The following is a 17,427-nucleotide window of genomic DNA, read 5'->3' as shown; positions in this document are numbered from 1 at the left end:
GAAGGCATTCATGTCTTCGCTCAAACACCCACACAGCTGGATTCCCACGGTAGAGCCGTACAACCCAAGGAGAAAACATAGGAGCGGCCACTTCCTGGCCTTCTCTGAGTGTTCAGTCCTTTCCATAACTTAACTGCCTGCTCTGGGTAATTACTTTTCTCCTGCTTACGAGCTTAGAGCAATAGTAGTTCCCGATTACTAGAGACTTAATAAGGCTAAATTATAATGAGTGTCCCGTGGAACTACATACCGCATTAACACCAAATGAGTTCATTAGAAATTCATTAGGAGTGATTCCTATGGCTGCCACAGGTATTAATCATGGTTAGCCAGCGGCAGGAGGGGGGCAATGAATAACTGCACAGGAACTGTATGAAGACCTTTCGGCACCTGACTTTGGCCCAAAGCAATATTTTTCAAGGGTCACAGGCTGCTTTGGTTCTAAGTTTGGAGGGCAGGTTGTTTGGATGTTGTTGGGTCTATCTTCCTTGCTTCCTCCTCCTTGCTGGCTATGGCCCCAGCAAGGGTCAGATGGGGAGACATGGCGGGGTGGCTCTGGGGTGCTGAGAAATTATAAAGAGGATTCAGGGTTCTTGCCTGCCCAGCATGCATTTCCCCGTCTTCTGTATGAGTCCTTACCTGTTCCTTGAAGAGCTACCTCTACCCCTGCTGCACATGGGTCTTCATGGGACTGTCAGTCAAGACCCTCCACCCACCCCCAGGAGTTGAATACAACCTAGTTAGGCCAACAGAACTTTGTCTCCTGGTACTTTTTTTTTTTAAAGCATGCTTGCTCAGTTGCTCAGTCGTGTCCAACTCTTTGTGACCCCATGGATTGTGGCCTGCCAGGCTCCTCTGTCCATGGGATTTTTCAGGCAAGAATACTAGAGTGGGTTGCCATTTTCTCCTTGAGGGAATCTTCCCAACTCAGGGATCAAACCTGAATTTTCTGTATCTCCTGCATTAGCAGGCAGATTCTTTAGCACTAAACCACCTGGGAAGCCCAGGGTGTCTACATACTGGTTCAGTAATAAATTATTTACAGTATTATGTACAATTTAAAGACAAAAATACACACAAATACAAACCTATGCATGCCAAGTCGGTTCAGTCGTGTCCAACTCTTTGTGACCCTATGGACTGTAGCCCACCAGGCTCCTCTGTCCATGGGATTCTCCAGGCAAGGATACTTGCCTGTAGTGGATTGCCATCACCTTCTCCAAGGGATCTTCCCAACCCAGGGGTTGAACCCACGACTCTTATGTCTCCTACATTGGCAGGCGGGTTCTTTACCACTAGCGCCACCTGGGAAGCCCAACACAAACCTACCATTGTAATAAAATGTCATGGTATTTTTAACAGCTATGTATTTCTGTGTATGATTCCACTTGACTCAGGAGGATCCTAGGTCATTTGCTATAAACTGAATTTCCAATTAAGACTTGGAAATCATAACATAAATAACACTATAGCACCTTGAGACTTTGCCTGCTTTAATGATACTTGCTGAATTGCCTGGCTGTTTTAAAAGTTATTTTTATTCTTTTTTTATTTTCAGGAGAATTTTTACATTCTCTTATATTAATAGTATTCATTAATATGATTCAGTGTCATTTAAGGAAAAGATGATCACAAGGTGAAAAGTCAAAATGACCACTAAAAAATAGTCCTTTAAATTAGGTAGCATCTATTAAGTATTTGCTAGGTCCTATGCTCCTTCCTACATACCTTCATGTGTTGAGTTATTCAGTCCGCCCCACGTCTCTAGGAGTCAGGTTTAATTGTTAGCCCCATTCTGCCCACAAGGACTCCCAAACACAGAGGTTAAGTGACCTGTCGATATAGCCAGTAATTGGTTGAGCTGGGAATCTGAGTCTCCAGTGGAGGACTATAAGAAGGGAGGGTGGGGGACTTCCCTGGTGGCTCAGTGGCTAAGAATCCATACTCCCAATGCAGGGGGCCTGGGTTCAATCCTTGGTCAGGGAGTGAAGTGAAAATGTTAGTCGCTCAGTCATGCCTGACTCTTTGTGACCCCAAGAACTGTAGCCCACCAGGCTTCCCTGTCCATGAAGAATTCCCAGGCAAGAATACTGGAGTGGGTTGCCATTTCCTTTTTCAGGGGATCTTCCCAGCCCTGGGATCAAACCTGCACCTCCTGCTTGGCAGGTGGATTCTTAACCACTGAACCAGGGAATCCCCCAGTATATCCATATGGTGGATTAATTTATGGTCATTAAAGTGATAGCAGGGGATGCGGCGGGCAGGCAGGCAGTGGGAGTGATGTAGAAGACTTGATAAGGGCAGTTGGCATAGATAATGGAGTTGGGAACCACCACTGACGAGGTGTAATACCACTGAGCTGTTCAAAACCTGGCTGAGGGCCGACCATGAATTTGTCGTGGTGGTGCGCTCCTCTGCCACCTTCAATTGCGTGTTTTCTTCTGGTTGTAGTCAGCAGTCTAGTGATGGGAGGTGGAAAGACAATTTTTTTTTTTTTTGTCCAAAGATGGGACCTGGGAAGCCAGGGTGACCAAAAGACAGTGAGAGTCCTAGCAATAGAAGTAAAGCATCTGGGATTTCCCTGGTGGTCCAGTGGCTAAGAATCTGCCTTGCAGTGCAGGGATGCAGGTTCAACCCCCAGTCCAGTAACTAAGATCCCACACACCCTGGAGAAACTTAAGTCTGCGAGTGGCAACTACTGAGCCTGCGTGCTGCAACTAGAAAGTCCATGCACCACAACGAAAGATCCCACGTGAAACAACGAACATCCCATGTGCCACAACAAAGACCCAGGGCAGCCAAATAAATAAGTGAAGCACCCATGGGCTGGATAGGAGAGGAAATGAGGCCAAGAGTAGGAGATGAACCTGGGGAAAGGGAACGAGCCATGAGGCTAGGAGGTTCATTCAATGGGGCGGGGACTGTTCTCGCTTCTGCTGTGTTATCTTCCTTCCCTAACAAAGCCAGATGCTCAGTAAATGCATTTGGAATGAATGAATGCATGGGTTATTACTCTGACGTTAGAGCCAGAGACTGGCATTCTGCTTTTCTTTTTTTTTTTTTCTTCCTGATTTTACAGCTTTATTTGTGATATTCCTCTAAAAAGAGACCAAAATGATTGTGAAGATGACTCATACCTATAGAGTAATTACAAAGTTCCACATTCACATAACGACAAAAGCCAAATGAAATATACTACAATTGTTTTACCTTTCAATTACTACTGTGTACAATACATCATAAGTAGGCATAGTGGTGCATTTAGGAGCTGATTGTACTCCTAGTGTAAAATTTTAGGAATGCGCACATAAGAGTGTAGGTATACTTCCTTCTATCACAAATTAAAAGCAAGCATTTTCTATATAAAATTTTTATTTCTGTGTAAAACAAAGACAACTCCTGAAGGTCTAAAAAGGAAAATTATATACAACATTCAAAGCACTATTAAGTCATGAAACAAAGACGAATCTGAGGTAGAAGTCAAGCAATATAACCCACAACCTTTTTAGGGGAGTATTTATTTCCAGCAATCATCATGCCTCTCCAGTAAGATCTAATTTTTAAAAAGTTCCAAGTTCCAAAAAATTAATAATCCATTTTCTATAATCAGATGATTATAGAAACAACAATAAAAGATACAATGTAAACTTTTGTCATGTTAACAAAGTAAATAATTTTACTAAAAGTTGCTGACACTTCTATCTGTAGTAGCCATAGGGAGGCCGTTGGTTGTAACCATAGTGTCCATATTGATGAGGGTAGTAAGGTTCTTGTCTGTGCTGTGGGTAATTGTTACCCCAGGATTGTCCATGCCATTGATTCGATCAATTGTCACTTGGCCACCCCCGTCTGCTATCCCTACCTCTAAACTGTCTGTTATCTTGCAACCAATTGCCTCTGTTTCGCAGGCTGCCACCAGCTCTGCTATTCCATTCCTCAATAATTGGAGGAGACTCAGGAGGGCGTTTTGGGTATTCTTGGTATTCTTTGTCACCTTCTGTGAATCTACTGGCAAACATCTCTTCAAAATTTGGAACAGCTTCAGAAGTGTCAGTCATTCTGAGATTCTCAGGGGTTTGAAGCGGCTGTTCTGTTTAATGTTTAGATTGTGTAGATCTCCGGTCCAGGGCGCTGGCACAGGACTTCTGTATACACGCCTCCACCTCTCCCAGGTAACAGAGCCACCTGGCATTCTGCTTTTCATCAGAGAACCACAGTGGTGGCAAATATCACTTCAGATCAGAGAAGACTGAGTTCACATTCAATTTTGATCAACAACAAGCTGTGTGACCCGAAACAAGCCACCTAACCTTTCTGAGCCTAGGCTTTCTTTTCTGTAAATAGGGATAGGGACAGATTTCTCAGAAGTTTGTTGCAGGGATTAAATGAGATGCCATGTGTCGAGTCCCTAGCACTGTGTCTGGCACTTAGGGATCACCTGCTAAGTACCATAGGAAGAATCATGGTCTCCAAGAGCCTGGCTGGTCTGGAGGCTGCATCCAAATTCAACTGATGCATTTAATTAGAGGTCATGACTGCAACACCTGAAGTAAAACTGCTTTCTCAGTCAACTAACTGTGACATTTCTGAGCCTGTTTCCTTATTTATATAGTAGGGATAATATCAAGGCCTACCCAATAGACTGGTTGGGAAAATCTGAGTAATAATTTATGTAAAGCATTTAGCATATTACAGGTGCACAACAGATGCTGGCTGCTAGGATTCCCCATTATTGGAGATGAGGAGGAGCTGGCTTTGTTGAGGGCATAACAATAGGAGTTTCGGACCCGTCAGCCTGAGATGGCACAAGACATGAAGTGGAATTGTTAGGTGGGCAGTTCAGTGTAAATTCAGAGAGAAGGTCTCAGATGGGGAAAATATCTGGGACTCATCGACATACAGATGATATTTCAAGCCAATAAACTTGGGACTTCCTCTGGTGATCCAGTGGTTAAGAATCCCCCTCCAATGCAAAGGACATGGGCTATAAAACTGGTCACAGAACTAAAATCCCACATGCTGTGGGCAACTAGAGATCCCACATACCGTAACTACTGAGCCTGTACCTTCCAGAGCTTTTGCACCACAAGAGAAGCCCATGCATTGCACAAAGACCCAGCACAGCCAAAATTAAAACAACAATAACAAACGAGCTAAAAATTCAGCATTAAAAATAATAATAAGCCCATGGACTGGATGAGACCACCAAGGAAATAAGTGCTTAGAGAAAAGGCAAGAATGAGGACTGAACTCGGGGGCACTGGATGCTTAGTGATGAAGGACATAATTGTCACTACAAAGCTGGTGACCAGACACAGTGGTGCTGAGGCTGCATGGCCAGCCTGCCCCAGCAACATTTATTTAACACGCTCTTATATACTGTGCCAGGCTCTGAAAAGAGTGCTTTATGAAAATTAACTCATTTAATACTCATAGCAATCGTTTAAGTTAGAAACAATTATTATCTCCATTTTGCAGATGAGAGAACTGAGACACAGGAAGATAGCTAACTTAACCAAGGACACTCTGCCAGAAAGTAGCAGAGCTGAGATTTAAACCCAGGGAGCCTGACCTCAGAGCCTCCATCTTTTCTAATTTTAAATTGCTAAGTTCTATTTGTATATAAACCAAGTGTCAACTGGATTTTCCAAGGGAATGCTGAATTTCTTATTCTCTGACCATTGAGAGCAGAGCTGGGAGAACTGTCCTGGAATAAACTGCCATCAGAGGTCCCACTCAGCCTGGGTACCCCAGGATTAACCCTAGTTAGCATTTCAGATTCTTGGTTGAGAAGAGAGGAAGGGGATGGGTGGCTGATCAGGGAATTTATAACCCTGACGGATCACTCAAAACTTCATACACGGCCCTGGAAAGTCCTGAGGTGAGGAGGTTAGGGGGAGGTCAATGGCTCATGTTCCAACTGTGGACTCAAGCACCTGCATTTGCTACTTTCTTCACTAATTATTCTCAGGAATAATGGTGGCTGATTTGACGCAGGAGCCAGAGTCCAGGTGGGAAGTTGGGGTGGCCCGGGGGGATTAACCTCGGGGGCATTCTTTATCTCCATGGGGAAGAGCCGCTCTAGGGGTTCAATTGCCCCATAAAACCTCACTGTGACACGGAAGCAGTTTGAGTTCATTTACCCCTCTTGGAAGGTTCTCAACGAGTATCTGAACAAATAGGTGAACCTCAGTGGAAGAGGGAGAGAGTGTGTGGGTGGGTGGAAGGCTGGAGGGTCAAATGCACAGGGACTCCAGTTAAGAGGAACACAGCTGAGTCAGGTGTCCCGGTGCCAAGCCTGTCCCTTCCCACGCCCCTGCCTCTCCCATCCTGTCTGTGCTGCTGGCTTTAGATGAGCTACTGAGGAGAAAATGGTTCTGACCATTCACAAGGAAGTCCATGGAAAAGAAAGTGAAGTCGGGGTCTGCTGAACCCATCTGGTCCATCTGCCAGCTGCTGCCCACAAACCCTGGCCTGGAGCTTCTCGGGGTAATAACCACAGCACAACTACTGGGGATTCCAGGGCCCCACTAGGCTCACCAAATCAGAAGTCCTGTGGGGCAGGGCCCATAGGTTTCCATTTTTCACAAGCCCTCCTCTCTTGCACCCTTAGCAGTGTATGATTAAAACCACACTTGGAAAACAGTCTCACAGCCTATTCCAGACTGCTCTGAACCAATAAGACAAAATCAGAGATGTCCCAGTGCTTACTAGGTACACAGTCATAAACAAGTAGGAAATGCAGCCTCTTCCCTTAAAGGGATTGTAATCTGATTGGGAGATAAAAGACACATTTTGTGAAGAGTTAAACTAATGCTACAATAAACAGTGGGCATTCCTTGTGGCTCGGTGGTAAAGAATCTGCCTGCAATGCAGGAGACTCGGGTTTAATCCCTGAGTTGGGAAGATCCCCTGGAGAAGGGAATGGCAACCCACGCCAGTATTCTTGCCTGGAGAATCCCATGGACAGAGAGCCTGGCAGGCTATGGTCCATGGGGTTGCAAAGAGTCAGACATGACTGAGCCTCTAAGCGCACGCGCGTACACACACACACACAGAAATAATAATATCATTCAGTGAGCACCTACAAAATGCTAGATCCTGTGCTAAGCCCTTTATTTATATACGCTTATTTAATCCTCATTTAGTCTCTGGAAGGCAGGTCTGTTTTTGTTTTATTTATTTGGCTGCACTGGGTCTTAGTTGCAGCACCCGGGATATTGTTGCTGCGTGTAAGATTTTAGTTGCAGCATGCTGGATCTAGTTCCCTGACCAGTGATCAAACCCAAGCCCCCTGCATTCGAAGCTCAGAGTCTTAACCACTGGATCACCAGGGAAGTCCCAGAAAATAGGTATTTTTATCCCAACTTGTGTCAGGATGGCCGAGTGGTCTAAGGCGCCAGACTCAAGCTTCTCCTTCCCACTTACTAATGGTTTATTTGCCAACTTCCCTCACACCAGCCTTCCCTGACCCTTAAGAGGTGACAAGAGTGATGCCTCTGTTTTTCAAAATACTCTGATATAACAGACTTTATCTCATTTATCATACCATGTTGCAACTGCCTGTTTCCTAGGCTGGGCCTCTCACAAGACTTGAGGACAGATACTTGGTAGTTCCAGGGTCTGGTGCACAGTAGGTACTCAGATAATATTTTCTGAATGATTAAAGATTCTGTCTGAAGTCTTGGTTAATATTGTGACTCTAAAGCCTGGGTTTCCCCATGAGCCATTACAAGCAGCTGGTCCACACCAGGCAGATTCCTGTAACTGATTATCTACAGGTTGGAGTAATCGAAGAAGGCTCCCTGGAGAAGGTGAAGTTGGGAGGACAATTCAAATTTGGAAAGACAGGTGAAAGGTGAGCAGTCATTCCAGGCAGGCCAAGGCACAAAGGTAAAAGGGCATACTTCCTAGAGGCCCCAGGGGATTTGAGGAGACTATATCCCATCCCCTAAACCTCTCTAGCTTAACCATCTTACATCTAACCTACATCCCAAATACTGCTGTGGATTTATTTTTCTCCAAGCTTTCCAGGGAGATGACAAATGCTCTTATTGGCTTCCCACGCCTAGACCAGTGGATTTCTCCATTTGGAAAGTCCCTTTAAATAATGAATGGAGTAGTTTTCAGTTTCCATGAAGAAATAAGATCCATTAATATCTATGACATACTGCTAGGTGGGGGAAAAGGCAAGGGAAAACAGTGTCTTTAGATATCAGCAACCGGGCAATCAGGGGCTAACCCAATTCAGTCCCAATGTGGCAACACATATTAAGAGTTGTAAGAATGTTCCAGATCCCATAACTTTGTAATCCTTTAATGCAAGAAAATACATGTAAACAAGCTCACTGTGGCCTCTCATTTAAAGGGGTAACCTGGGAACCCCCTAAAATTCCAACGGCAAACATTATGCAGCCATTTCTAACAATAAACACGGCAGCTTTGTGACTTCCCTGGTGGTTCAGCAGCTAAGACTCTATGCTCCCAATGCAGGGGCCCGGGTTTGATCTCTGGTCAGTGAACTAGATCCCTCATGCCACAGCTAAAGATTTCGAATGCTGCAGCTAAGACCTGGCACAGCCCAATATATAAATATAAATGTAAAAATATATATAAATATAAATATTTATTTATAAATATATATATGGCAGTTTTACAGAAACATGGGACTATATTTACAAACCAATGCTGAGCAAATAAAAAGATAATGGAATATTGCATTTACATGGTGACTATGGCTATTATATATCTGTTATAATTTGAGTCAGTGAGAAAGAAAGCAAGGATGAGAGAGGAGGGAAAGAGATAAGAGAAAGAAAAAGTAATGGGATTATGGAAGGTTTTTGGAAATGTTTTTAAATTATGCTGAAAATTGTCTTGGTAGTAAATATGAACTATACATAGGGACTCTGTGACTTTGAGTGGGATACTTAACTTCTCTGAACCTTGGTTTTCTGGTTTCCTCCTTGACAAAATGGGGACAATAATGGTATTTACTTCATAGAGTTGTTTGGAAGATTAAATGAGATAATCCATGTAGAACTCTCAGCATCGTGCCCAATGGATGGTAAACACTCAGTAAGTGTTAGCTATTACTGTCATTGTTACGACATCAATGCATCTCTTGTGTCCTGCGTTGGCAGTTGGATTCTTTACCATTGAGCCGCCTGGGAAGCCCTGTAAGAGCCATAGTCACCATGTAAATGCAATATCCTGTTCTCTTTTTCTTTGCTCAGCACTGGTTTGTAAACACAGCCCCATGTTTCTATAAAGCTGGCATTAAATATGTATATACCTGGCTGTGCCAGGTCTTAGCTGCAGTGTTCAATATCCTCAGTTGCGCCATTTGGGGATAAGGGGAAATGGATCAATGAAGGAAAATTCTCATATGCTCTAGATAGGAGTGTAACCTGTTCTAGTATAGATATAGTTTTAACTTACATATAAGGTTATATATAACTTTAGGTACAAAATCTCTTTGTTCTAGGAATTGCATGTCTAGAAATTCATCCTTAGTAAATAATCCGACATGTACACCAAGAGGAGTGAACGGGAATTTTATCTCAGAGTTATTTATAACAGAAAAAGATTGGGAACAACCTAAAGGCCCAGCAATAGTTACACAAACTGTGAAACATACATAGCATAGAATGTGGTATACCTTTATGTAATGATACACACATGTACTTACATCATTACATAAAGAATAGATGACAGAACAATATAATCTTATTTACAGAAGAAAGTATAGGTATTCACTTAAAAGTCTGAGAAGACAGATACCAACTGTTATCAAGGACATCTCTACCAGAACTGTCACTCACTCTGAATTACAAAATTTTAATATATATAATTTAGCATCAGAAAATCCAAGATGGGGTGGGGGGGAGACAGTGTGGGTATGTGTTGATTTTTTTTTTTTTTTAATAAGACCCTTGGCTGGGGCAAGGAAGTCTAAAATTGAAAATTGTAGATTTGCAGAATGTGGCAAAACTGGTTCCATCAGTTCAGAAACCACTCAGTCCCAGGTCTGGGGTTAGCAACTGTGGTGAATTCTGCTTTGCATATAAATGATGGGGATTCTTAGGGACTCTAGAAAAGGAGACAGATGCAAAACTTTCCTAAATAATAATAATAAACATGAGAGCCTGTGTAAGTGCTTCATACTTTGCATGGCCAATCTATTTGATCCAGAGAGCAGTCCCATGAGACAGGCAGGGCAGGAGTTATCATGAGATGGAGTCCTTGAGTGTGAAGTGGTGCCAGAGTCAGAACAGAGACAAGGGGACTTCCCTGGTGGTCCAGTGGTTAAGAATCTGCCTTCCAATGCAGGGGACACGGGTTTGATCCCTGGTCGGGGAACTAAGATCCCGCAAGCTGTGGGGCAACTAAACCTGTGTGCCACAACTAGAGAAGCTGTGCCTTACAATGGAGATCCAGCACAACCACAAAAGAACAGGGACAGGAAGTTGGGGCTGGACTCCTGGCTCTCCCAGTTGCTCGGCTGGAACAGAGTGAAATTTGCCATACTCCCAGCCCATGCCCGGCACATAACTGGTCTTTAGGGCAACTGGCGCTGCCTCCTCTAATTGGCTCCCTGGTTAGTGGGCTACACTCCACGGGTGCAGATGATCACACCGTCTACACCCATCTCATGCCTGTGCTTCTGCAAGCGTTCTTTGCTACAGACAAACTCATTGTTTCCTTTCTTGGTGGCCCTACCCACCTTCATCACATTGTTCCCTCAACTTACAATGTTATCTGCCTCTTCCAACCTTTCCACTTCTCTAAACATCCAAATTCTTTCTAGACCTGTATTAAAGGCCACTTGCTATGCAAAACTGCACCAGCTAGCTGGACCCCATTACTTCCTCCCCAGATCTGTGTGTCTCAGGACCCATCCCATCCTACTTGCATGAGGATTCTCTGCAGGTGTGTTTTGTTGCTGGACCAGACTGGAAGCTCTTTGGGGAAGGGGGCATGTCTCACTGTTTCCTCAGTGCTGGCCCCAAATTGAGGTACCCGACGCACTCTGGTCAATGAATGCGGGGGTGACTGAGTAAAGGAGGGATGCTGGGAGCATGGATGGAGGGAGGACATGGATGGATGGATAGAGGAGGGCTGGGCAGAGATGGATGACCACTCAAATCCTGCAGCAGAGCCATCCCTAGCCTTGCCAATGGCAATGGGATTCCAGCCAGCAAGTCCCCAGGTGAATAACCTCAGGGTTTCTGCTCCTCCACGTCCTGCCCACATCATAAAATTGCAAGTTCTTCCTCTTCAGGGGTGGGAAGGAGAAGTGGGGTGACTTTGGGGCTGAGTCTCAGCATCCAGGAGGGTTTATAAGCTGAGGCATCAGGCCCCTCAGCACCACAGCTTTTCCTTCTCATCCTTTCTTTGCTCCTGAGGCTCCAGCTCTTCAGCAGCATGGCTTTCACCGGCAAGTATGAGATTGAGAGCGAGAAGAACTACGATGATTTCATGAAGCGCCTGGGTGAGTGAACTCCTGAGAGCACCTTCCTGGGGCTGGGCTGTCACAGCCAGCTCTGCACAGGGGACCCAAAATCCATGAGGCTCAGAGAAGCTGAGTGACTGGTGTGAGGTCACAAAGCTACTAATGGGTGAGATGGAGAGTTGATTGGTTTATTCATTCAAACATCAATTGAATGCTTGCTATATGCATGGGCCAACCTAATGTTACTGATGGGGCATTTCAGCAAGACCTGCCCAAGGTCACACATCAGTGCCAGAGGTCATGAGACCCCCCAGGAGCCAAGGATGAGATGACGAGTGATGTCACCACATCCTGCCTGGGGAGAGGTGACAAAGGGGTGGGAACATAGATACCAGGGTTGACAAGCCACTCGTTCACTCCATCGTTCAGCAAACAAGGGCCTCTTACAGTGCTAGGCACCGCGGGTGGAGATCAAACACCCCACTCTTCTGACTGCTCGATTTGTAACACTGGTTGAGAGGAACCAAAGAGACAGTGGACGATCCTGCAGAAATCTTGGTGTGTCAGCCAACTGTGAGGCAGTGCAGCTGTCTATATTCAGAGGACTGCAGGGGACCAGGGCCCGACCTGGGCCCAGGTAGGAAAGGGGCCCCAAGAGCAGGGGCCTGGGTTCATGGGGAGGAAAGAGCCCTTCTGAGTCAAGCACTGGGACTGGCCCTGAAGGAACAGTGACCTAGCCTCACCTACAACAGTCTAGTTGCAGGAATCCATATCTGTAAAACAGGAGCATTAGAAGACAGTCCTGCAGGTCTCATTCATTTTAGGACTTTGTGAGCTTGGGAAATTTCGAGCATACTATTTTCTACTATACTACTTTCTAGTAGTATAGTAGTAAATTTCTAGTATAGTACAGAAGAGCAGCTATTATTGTCAACTCCATGCCAGGAGTTTTACCAGACAACAATCACTGTCATTTAATCCCTGTAACAGTCCTGTGAAATGGGCCTTATTATCCCCAGTTTGCAGATGAAAACACTGAGACTTGGAGAGATAGTAACTTGCCCAAACCACATGGCCCATCCAGAACTGGGGCTTGTGCTCTTGACTGTCAAACTAACCTGCCCTGGGTGAAGCAAGCGTGTGCCCAAAGCCACAGGCTGTAGGCAGCTCTTACACCGCCTCTCTGCTTGTTCCGGGGCCCAGGGCTCTCCAGCGACACGATTGAAAAGGGCCGCAATTTCAAGGTCATCTCGGAGATAAAGCAGGACGGGCAGAACTTCACCTGGTCCCAGCACTACCCTGGGGGCCACTCCATTTCCAACAGTTTCACCATTGGCAAGGAGACCGAGATGGAGACTGTGGGAAACAAGAAGTTCAAGGTGAGAGCCTGCTAGCTACCTCTCCCTCCTTCCCCAGGCCTCTGGCTGACTTCTTGGTCCCCACCATGTCCCCTGGGGCTGCTCCCTAAGCTGAGGTTTCTTTTCAAGTCTGTGTGAGTGCTAAGTCACTTCAGTCGCATCCAACTCTTTTGTGACCCTATGGACTGTAGCCTGCCAGGCTCCTCTGTCCATGGGATTCTTCAGGCAAGAACACTGGAGTGGGTTGCAATGTCCTCCTCCAGGGGAGCTTCCTGACCAAGGGATCAAATCCAGGTCTCCTGTGTTTCCTACATTGGCAGGTGGGTTCTTTACCACTAGCGCCACGGGGGATGCCCTTCTTCTCAAGTCTAGCCTACAGCGTTAAGAGCTTGAGTTACTTGGCAATTTAGCTACTCTTGGTTTTTAATGATACGTCAATAATGGACACAATAATGATAAAAATTGTTCCCATCTGCCAAATCCTTCACACATATATCCCAGACACTAGCTGGATCTGTCACACATCTTAATGCAGGTAAGCCCGTGAGGTAGCTATAACTACCACCCCACTTTACAGATGGGGGAGTTGGGCTGAGTCATTTGATTAAATAGCTGCCTGGATCCCACAGCAAGGCTGGGCCTGCACATCGAGGCAGTCTGGCTTCTGAGAGCATAACCACATTTTTATGCTGCCTGTAGGGTGACCTAGAGATTAATCTTGCCCAGGCCCTAGAATCAGACTCATCTGGGTTTGAAACTGCAATCATGGGTAGCAAAGAAGTGAAAGCTGGCTGTTTATCCCCTTCCTACCCAGAATGGCCCCTCAAGTCTTCCACCCATCCCAGGTCCCCTCTGTAGCCCCCAACCCTGACCAAGAAAGTACTCTGTTCCTCAGATTGCTGGGGGGGTGGGGGGGAGGATAAGCAGTCATAATATTGATATTCTGCCACTTGGGTATTTTAAAAATTTAACAACTTCTCACGGTATCTTTCAGTGTCAGCACATATTGACTTGCTTTATTCTTTTCTTAATGGTGGTATAGTGTCCAACAGTATAGAAATGCTAGTCACCATTCCCTCATTAATAGATATTTAGGCTATTTACCAGTGGATAACGTAAGTTGAATATTTAGGTTGTTCACTGTGACAAACAATGCTGCAATCAACACCCTCAGATGACATCGGCATCGCTTAATAACGATGATCATAACAGATTCTGTAGCTAACAAGGAGTGCTCAAAAGGGAGCCAGGCACTGTTCTAAGCACATATATGATGTGTGACTGCTCATCATGTCTGACTCTTCTAGGGAATCTGCCCTAGAAGGATTGAACCCTCACCTTCTGAATTGGCAGGCAGATTCTTTGCTTCTTCACTGAACCACCTGGGAAGCCCACATATATGATACTAAATCATTTAATCTTCACAGTAACCCCATGGGGTAGGTACAAGTACTATCCCCATTATAGAGATGAGAAAACTGAGGCACAGGAAGGTCCAGTGACTTGCACAGATTATCTGTACCTGTGGATATATGTAATCACATGTCTATGCTGTTGTGGTTCAGTTGCTCAGTCATGTCCAACTCTTTGCGATCCCATGGACGGCAGCATCACATGTCTATAGGACAAATTAATTCCTAGGGGGGACTGCTGGGCCTGGAGGCAGGTCCATTCATCCCCGAGGGCTGGCCTGCATTTGTGGGGGCTCTGCAACTCAGGCTGCCTTTTGCTTCACTTTCAGGTCTCCGTGAAGATGGAGGGTGGGAAGGTGGTTGTGGACTCCCCCCACTACCACCACACTGCGGAGATTGTGGATGGCAAGCTGGTGGAGGTAAGTGTCCTGCTGGTTCCCACATAATATACAGAATGTTCTGCCCTGAGAGGCGGGCCCCTGGGAAGCTGGCTTTACAGGTATGCCCTGTGGGCTGGGCTCTGTTCTGATCACCGGATGCACAGGACTTCATCTGACCTTCACAATCCCCCTGTTAGGTAAGGATTTTTATCCCCATCTTGCAGGTGAGGAGACTGAGGTGTGAGGAGATGGGGTGACTAAGAGATTGGCCAGAGGGCACAGAGTGTTTTTGACAGAGCAGAAATTTGGTGTTAGGCGCCAGACTCCAGTGCCCACACTCAGCCACCTCAGGGGCACAAGTCTGGACTCCCCAGAGTACAGATGAAGCGGGGAGTCCTGGTAGGCCCTGCAAGCATGGTTGCCACCCCCTCACTTCCATGAGGGACCTCAGGCCCTTACTGCTGTATCTTCTGGTGTGTCAAGAGAAGCTGGATATTGGCACTTTTAAGTGAAATTTCCAGACTAGCCAATACTGGCAACTAATCAAAAGATTTTTTAAAAATGTTGGTGGGGCCAATTCGCCCACCTGTGGACTGAGCCCTCCCACAGGCCATTTCCTCCTCCAGGGGATCATCTGACCCAGGGATTGAACCCTGGTCTCCTGCATCTCCTGCATTGGCAGGCGGGTTCTCAGTAAACACAGGTTGGAGGTGTTCCCTCTCCCATCCAACTCTTCCCCCCGGGGGCTCCAGAGTTTCCCTGGGTGAAGGAAACGGATGTGAGGTGAAGAGAAAAAGGAAGATGCTTCTACATGTCAGTCATTTCCCCCTTGTGAGCCTATGTCTTGGGCTAGAGTCCCCCCCCGGGAGAGGTCTGGGCTGTCCTCCCCAAGCCTCTCCAGGAAGAAGTGCTGAGGGAGGCAGGGTTTGCCACCCTTATTCCTATCTTGCAATCTCTTCCCTGTTTCCCTGTTTTCCTCACCCAAGTCCAGTCTAGAGAAAACCAGCACATGGCTCAAAAGGCTCAATGCCCTCACATTACTCCCATTTTACAGAGAAGCCATAGAAGCTCAGAGACATAGGCAACTTGCCCAAGGCCACACAGCTAGTCTGTGGGGGAGGCAGATGAAACTGGCTGATTTCTAAACCCTGCCTGCTCTTCCCAGGCCGTGGGTCTTCTTTCTCTCCCTTCATTTTAGTTAAAAAAAAAATCTATAGTGTATTAAAATATGTCTGTGTACATGTATGTATACCCACATATACATACATATATATGGCATAGGCTTCCCCAAAGGCTCAGCAGTAAAGAATCCCCCTGCCAGTGTAGCAGATGAGTGTTTGATCCCTGGGTTGGGAAGATCCCCTGGAAAAGGAAATGGCAAGCCACTCCAGTATTCCTGCCTGGAGAATCCCACGGACAGAGGAACCTCACGGGCTACAGTCCACGGAGTTGCAAAGAGTCAGAAACAACTGAGCCTCTAAGCATAAGCATGAGCATTTTTTTCTGGATGGAAACTGACCTCTTGGAGAATCCGATGAAAGCTGGAGGACACTGACTCCCAGAGGCAAAGCTCCCCAGCCTGTGAGGGGTGTAGGGAGAACCCAGGGCAGAATGAAGCACACTTGTGCCCGACAGGAGAACTCATCTTCCCAAAAGAAACAAATCTGTTTCCTAATTGCTGGGGGCACCTGACCATGAAGCCTGTACAGTGTGAGCAGTGCCCAGAGTTCATGGCCATTACACACACACAAACACAGGCACACAGGCACAGGAATGCACACACACACGTGTGTGTGTACCAGGTACCAGAGAGAAGCTGTCTTGGTTGCATATTTCCTCCCATCTCTGGAGGCCCAGAATCACTCTAGACACCTTCCTCCTTCTCCACCCACAGGGATGCATTTTGTGAGCATCCCTCTTCCCACTTCCACCCACCACCACCACCCCTTCTCTTATCACTTCTTCTCTAGACAAGAGCCCTGGCCTCCTCCTCCACTCCATCCTCCATCCACCCCATATGCAAATCACACATCACTTTACTGCTGGCCTTAGACAAAACTGCTTCCACAAAATTCCATTTGCCACCTGTCCCCTCCCACAAGAAAGCAGCTCTCCTCTGCTGGGCATCAGGACCAACTGATGGTACACGTACACCCCATGACAGCATGTCTTGGCCTTGAGCCCAGGGTACTGCACACAGCGGGTCTCTGCTGAACACCATCCTCTTTTCAGCCTCTTCCACAAAACCTTACGCTTCAACAAGGGCAGAGATTGTATCTCCCCATCACTGAGCACAGGGACCCCATAAATGCTCAATGGTGTAGAGCGTGAACATGGCTTTCCTCCTTAGAGGGGTGACTGACTTCTCTAACCTTTAGTTTTCTCATCTGCACAATGGGGCAAGCTCACTATTGGGGGAAATGTAACTGGCATGGGTGAAATGAAATGGACAGACGAGTGGAAGTTTATCCCAAGGAAAGTCACATCATGTCAACATGTGAGCGCTCGGGCCACGTAAAAGTGAACAGAGTGAGCCTTGCAACAAACTAGGAACCGGAGGCCCAGAGAAGTGTTGCCACAGGCTCACTCCCATCAGGCGGGACTAGAGGCCAGTCTACCTTCCCTGGGCTCCATGGTCACCTTGGGATCCCTGCACTGACTCCCTCTGTTCCCGCTGTTTCTTCCAGGTCTCCACCTTTGGAGGCGTGATCTATGAGCGCGTGAGCAAGAAGGTGGCCTAAGCTGGCCTGAGCAGGCGGGTAGGGCTCCGCGGGGGCCATAAAGCCGTATCAATAAAGTTGGTGTAACAAGACTATCTGCTT

At 46.4% G+C, this 17,427-nt stretch overlaps 1 protein-coding gene and 1 pseudogene across 1 annotated transcript; one reads left to right on the top strand and one right to left on the bottom strand.

The window, feature by feature from the left end:
• Positions 1 to 3,653: 3,653 nt before the first annotated feature.
• On the bottom strand, positions 3,654 to 4,991 carry LOC122439183 (annotated as a pseudogene).
• A 6,107-nt stretch (positions 4,992 to 11,098) lies between these two features.
• On the top strand, positions 11,099 to 17,346 carry FABP6 (fatty acid binding protein 6). The gene is made up of 4 exons (XM_043464813.1): positions 11,099 to 11,494; positions 12,659 to 12,834; positions 14,555 to 14,644; positions 17,293 to 17,346. The coding sequence occupies exons 1-4, from the start codon at positions 11,428 to 11,430 to the stop codon at positions 17,344 to 17,346; spliced, it is 387 nt and encodes a 128-aa protein (XP_043320748.1). The 5' UTR covers positions 11,099 to 11,427.
• The last annotated feature ends 81 nt before the right edge of the window (positions 17,347 to 17,427 follow it).

Source organism: Cervus canadensis, chromosome 4, assembly GCF_019320065.1.
Source record: "Cervus canadensis isolate Bull #8, Minnesota chromosome 4, ASM1932006v1, whole genome shotgun sequence".
Classification (NCBI taxonomy): domain Eukaryota; kingdom Metazoa; phylum Chordata; class Mammalia; order Artiodactyla; family Cervidae; genus Cervus; species Cervus canadensis.
This window is presented reverse-complemented; position numbering and strand designations above follow the sequence as displayed.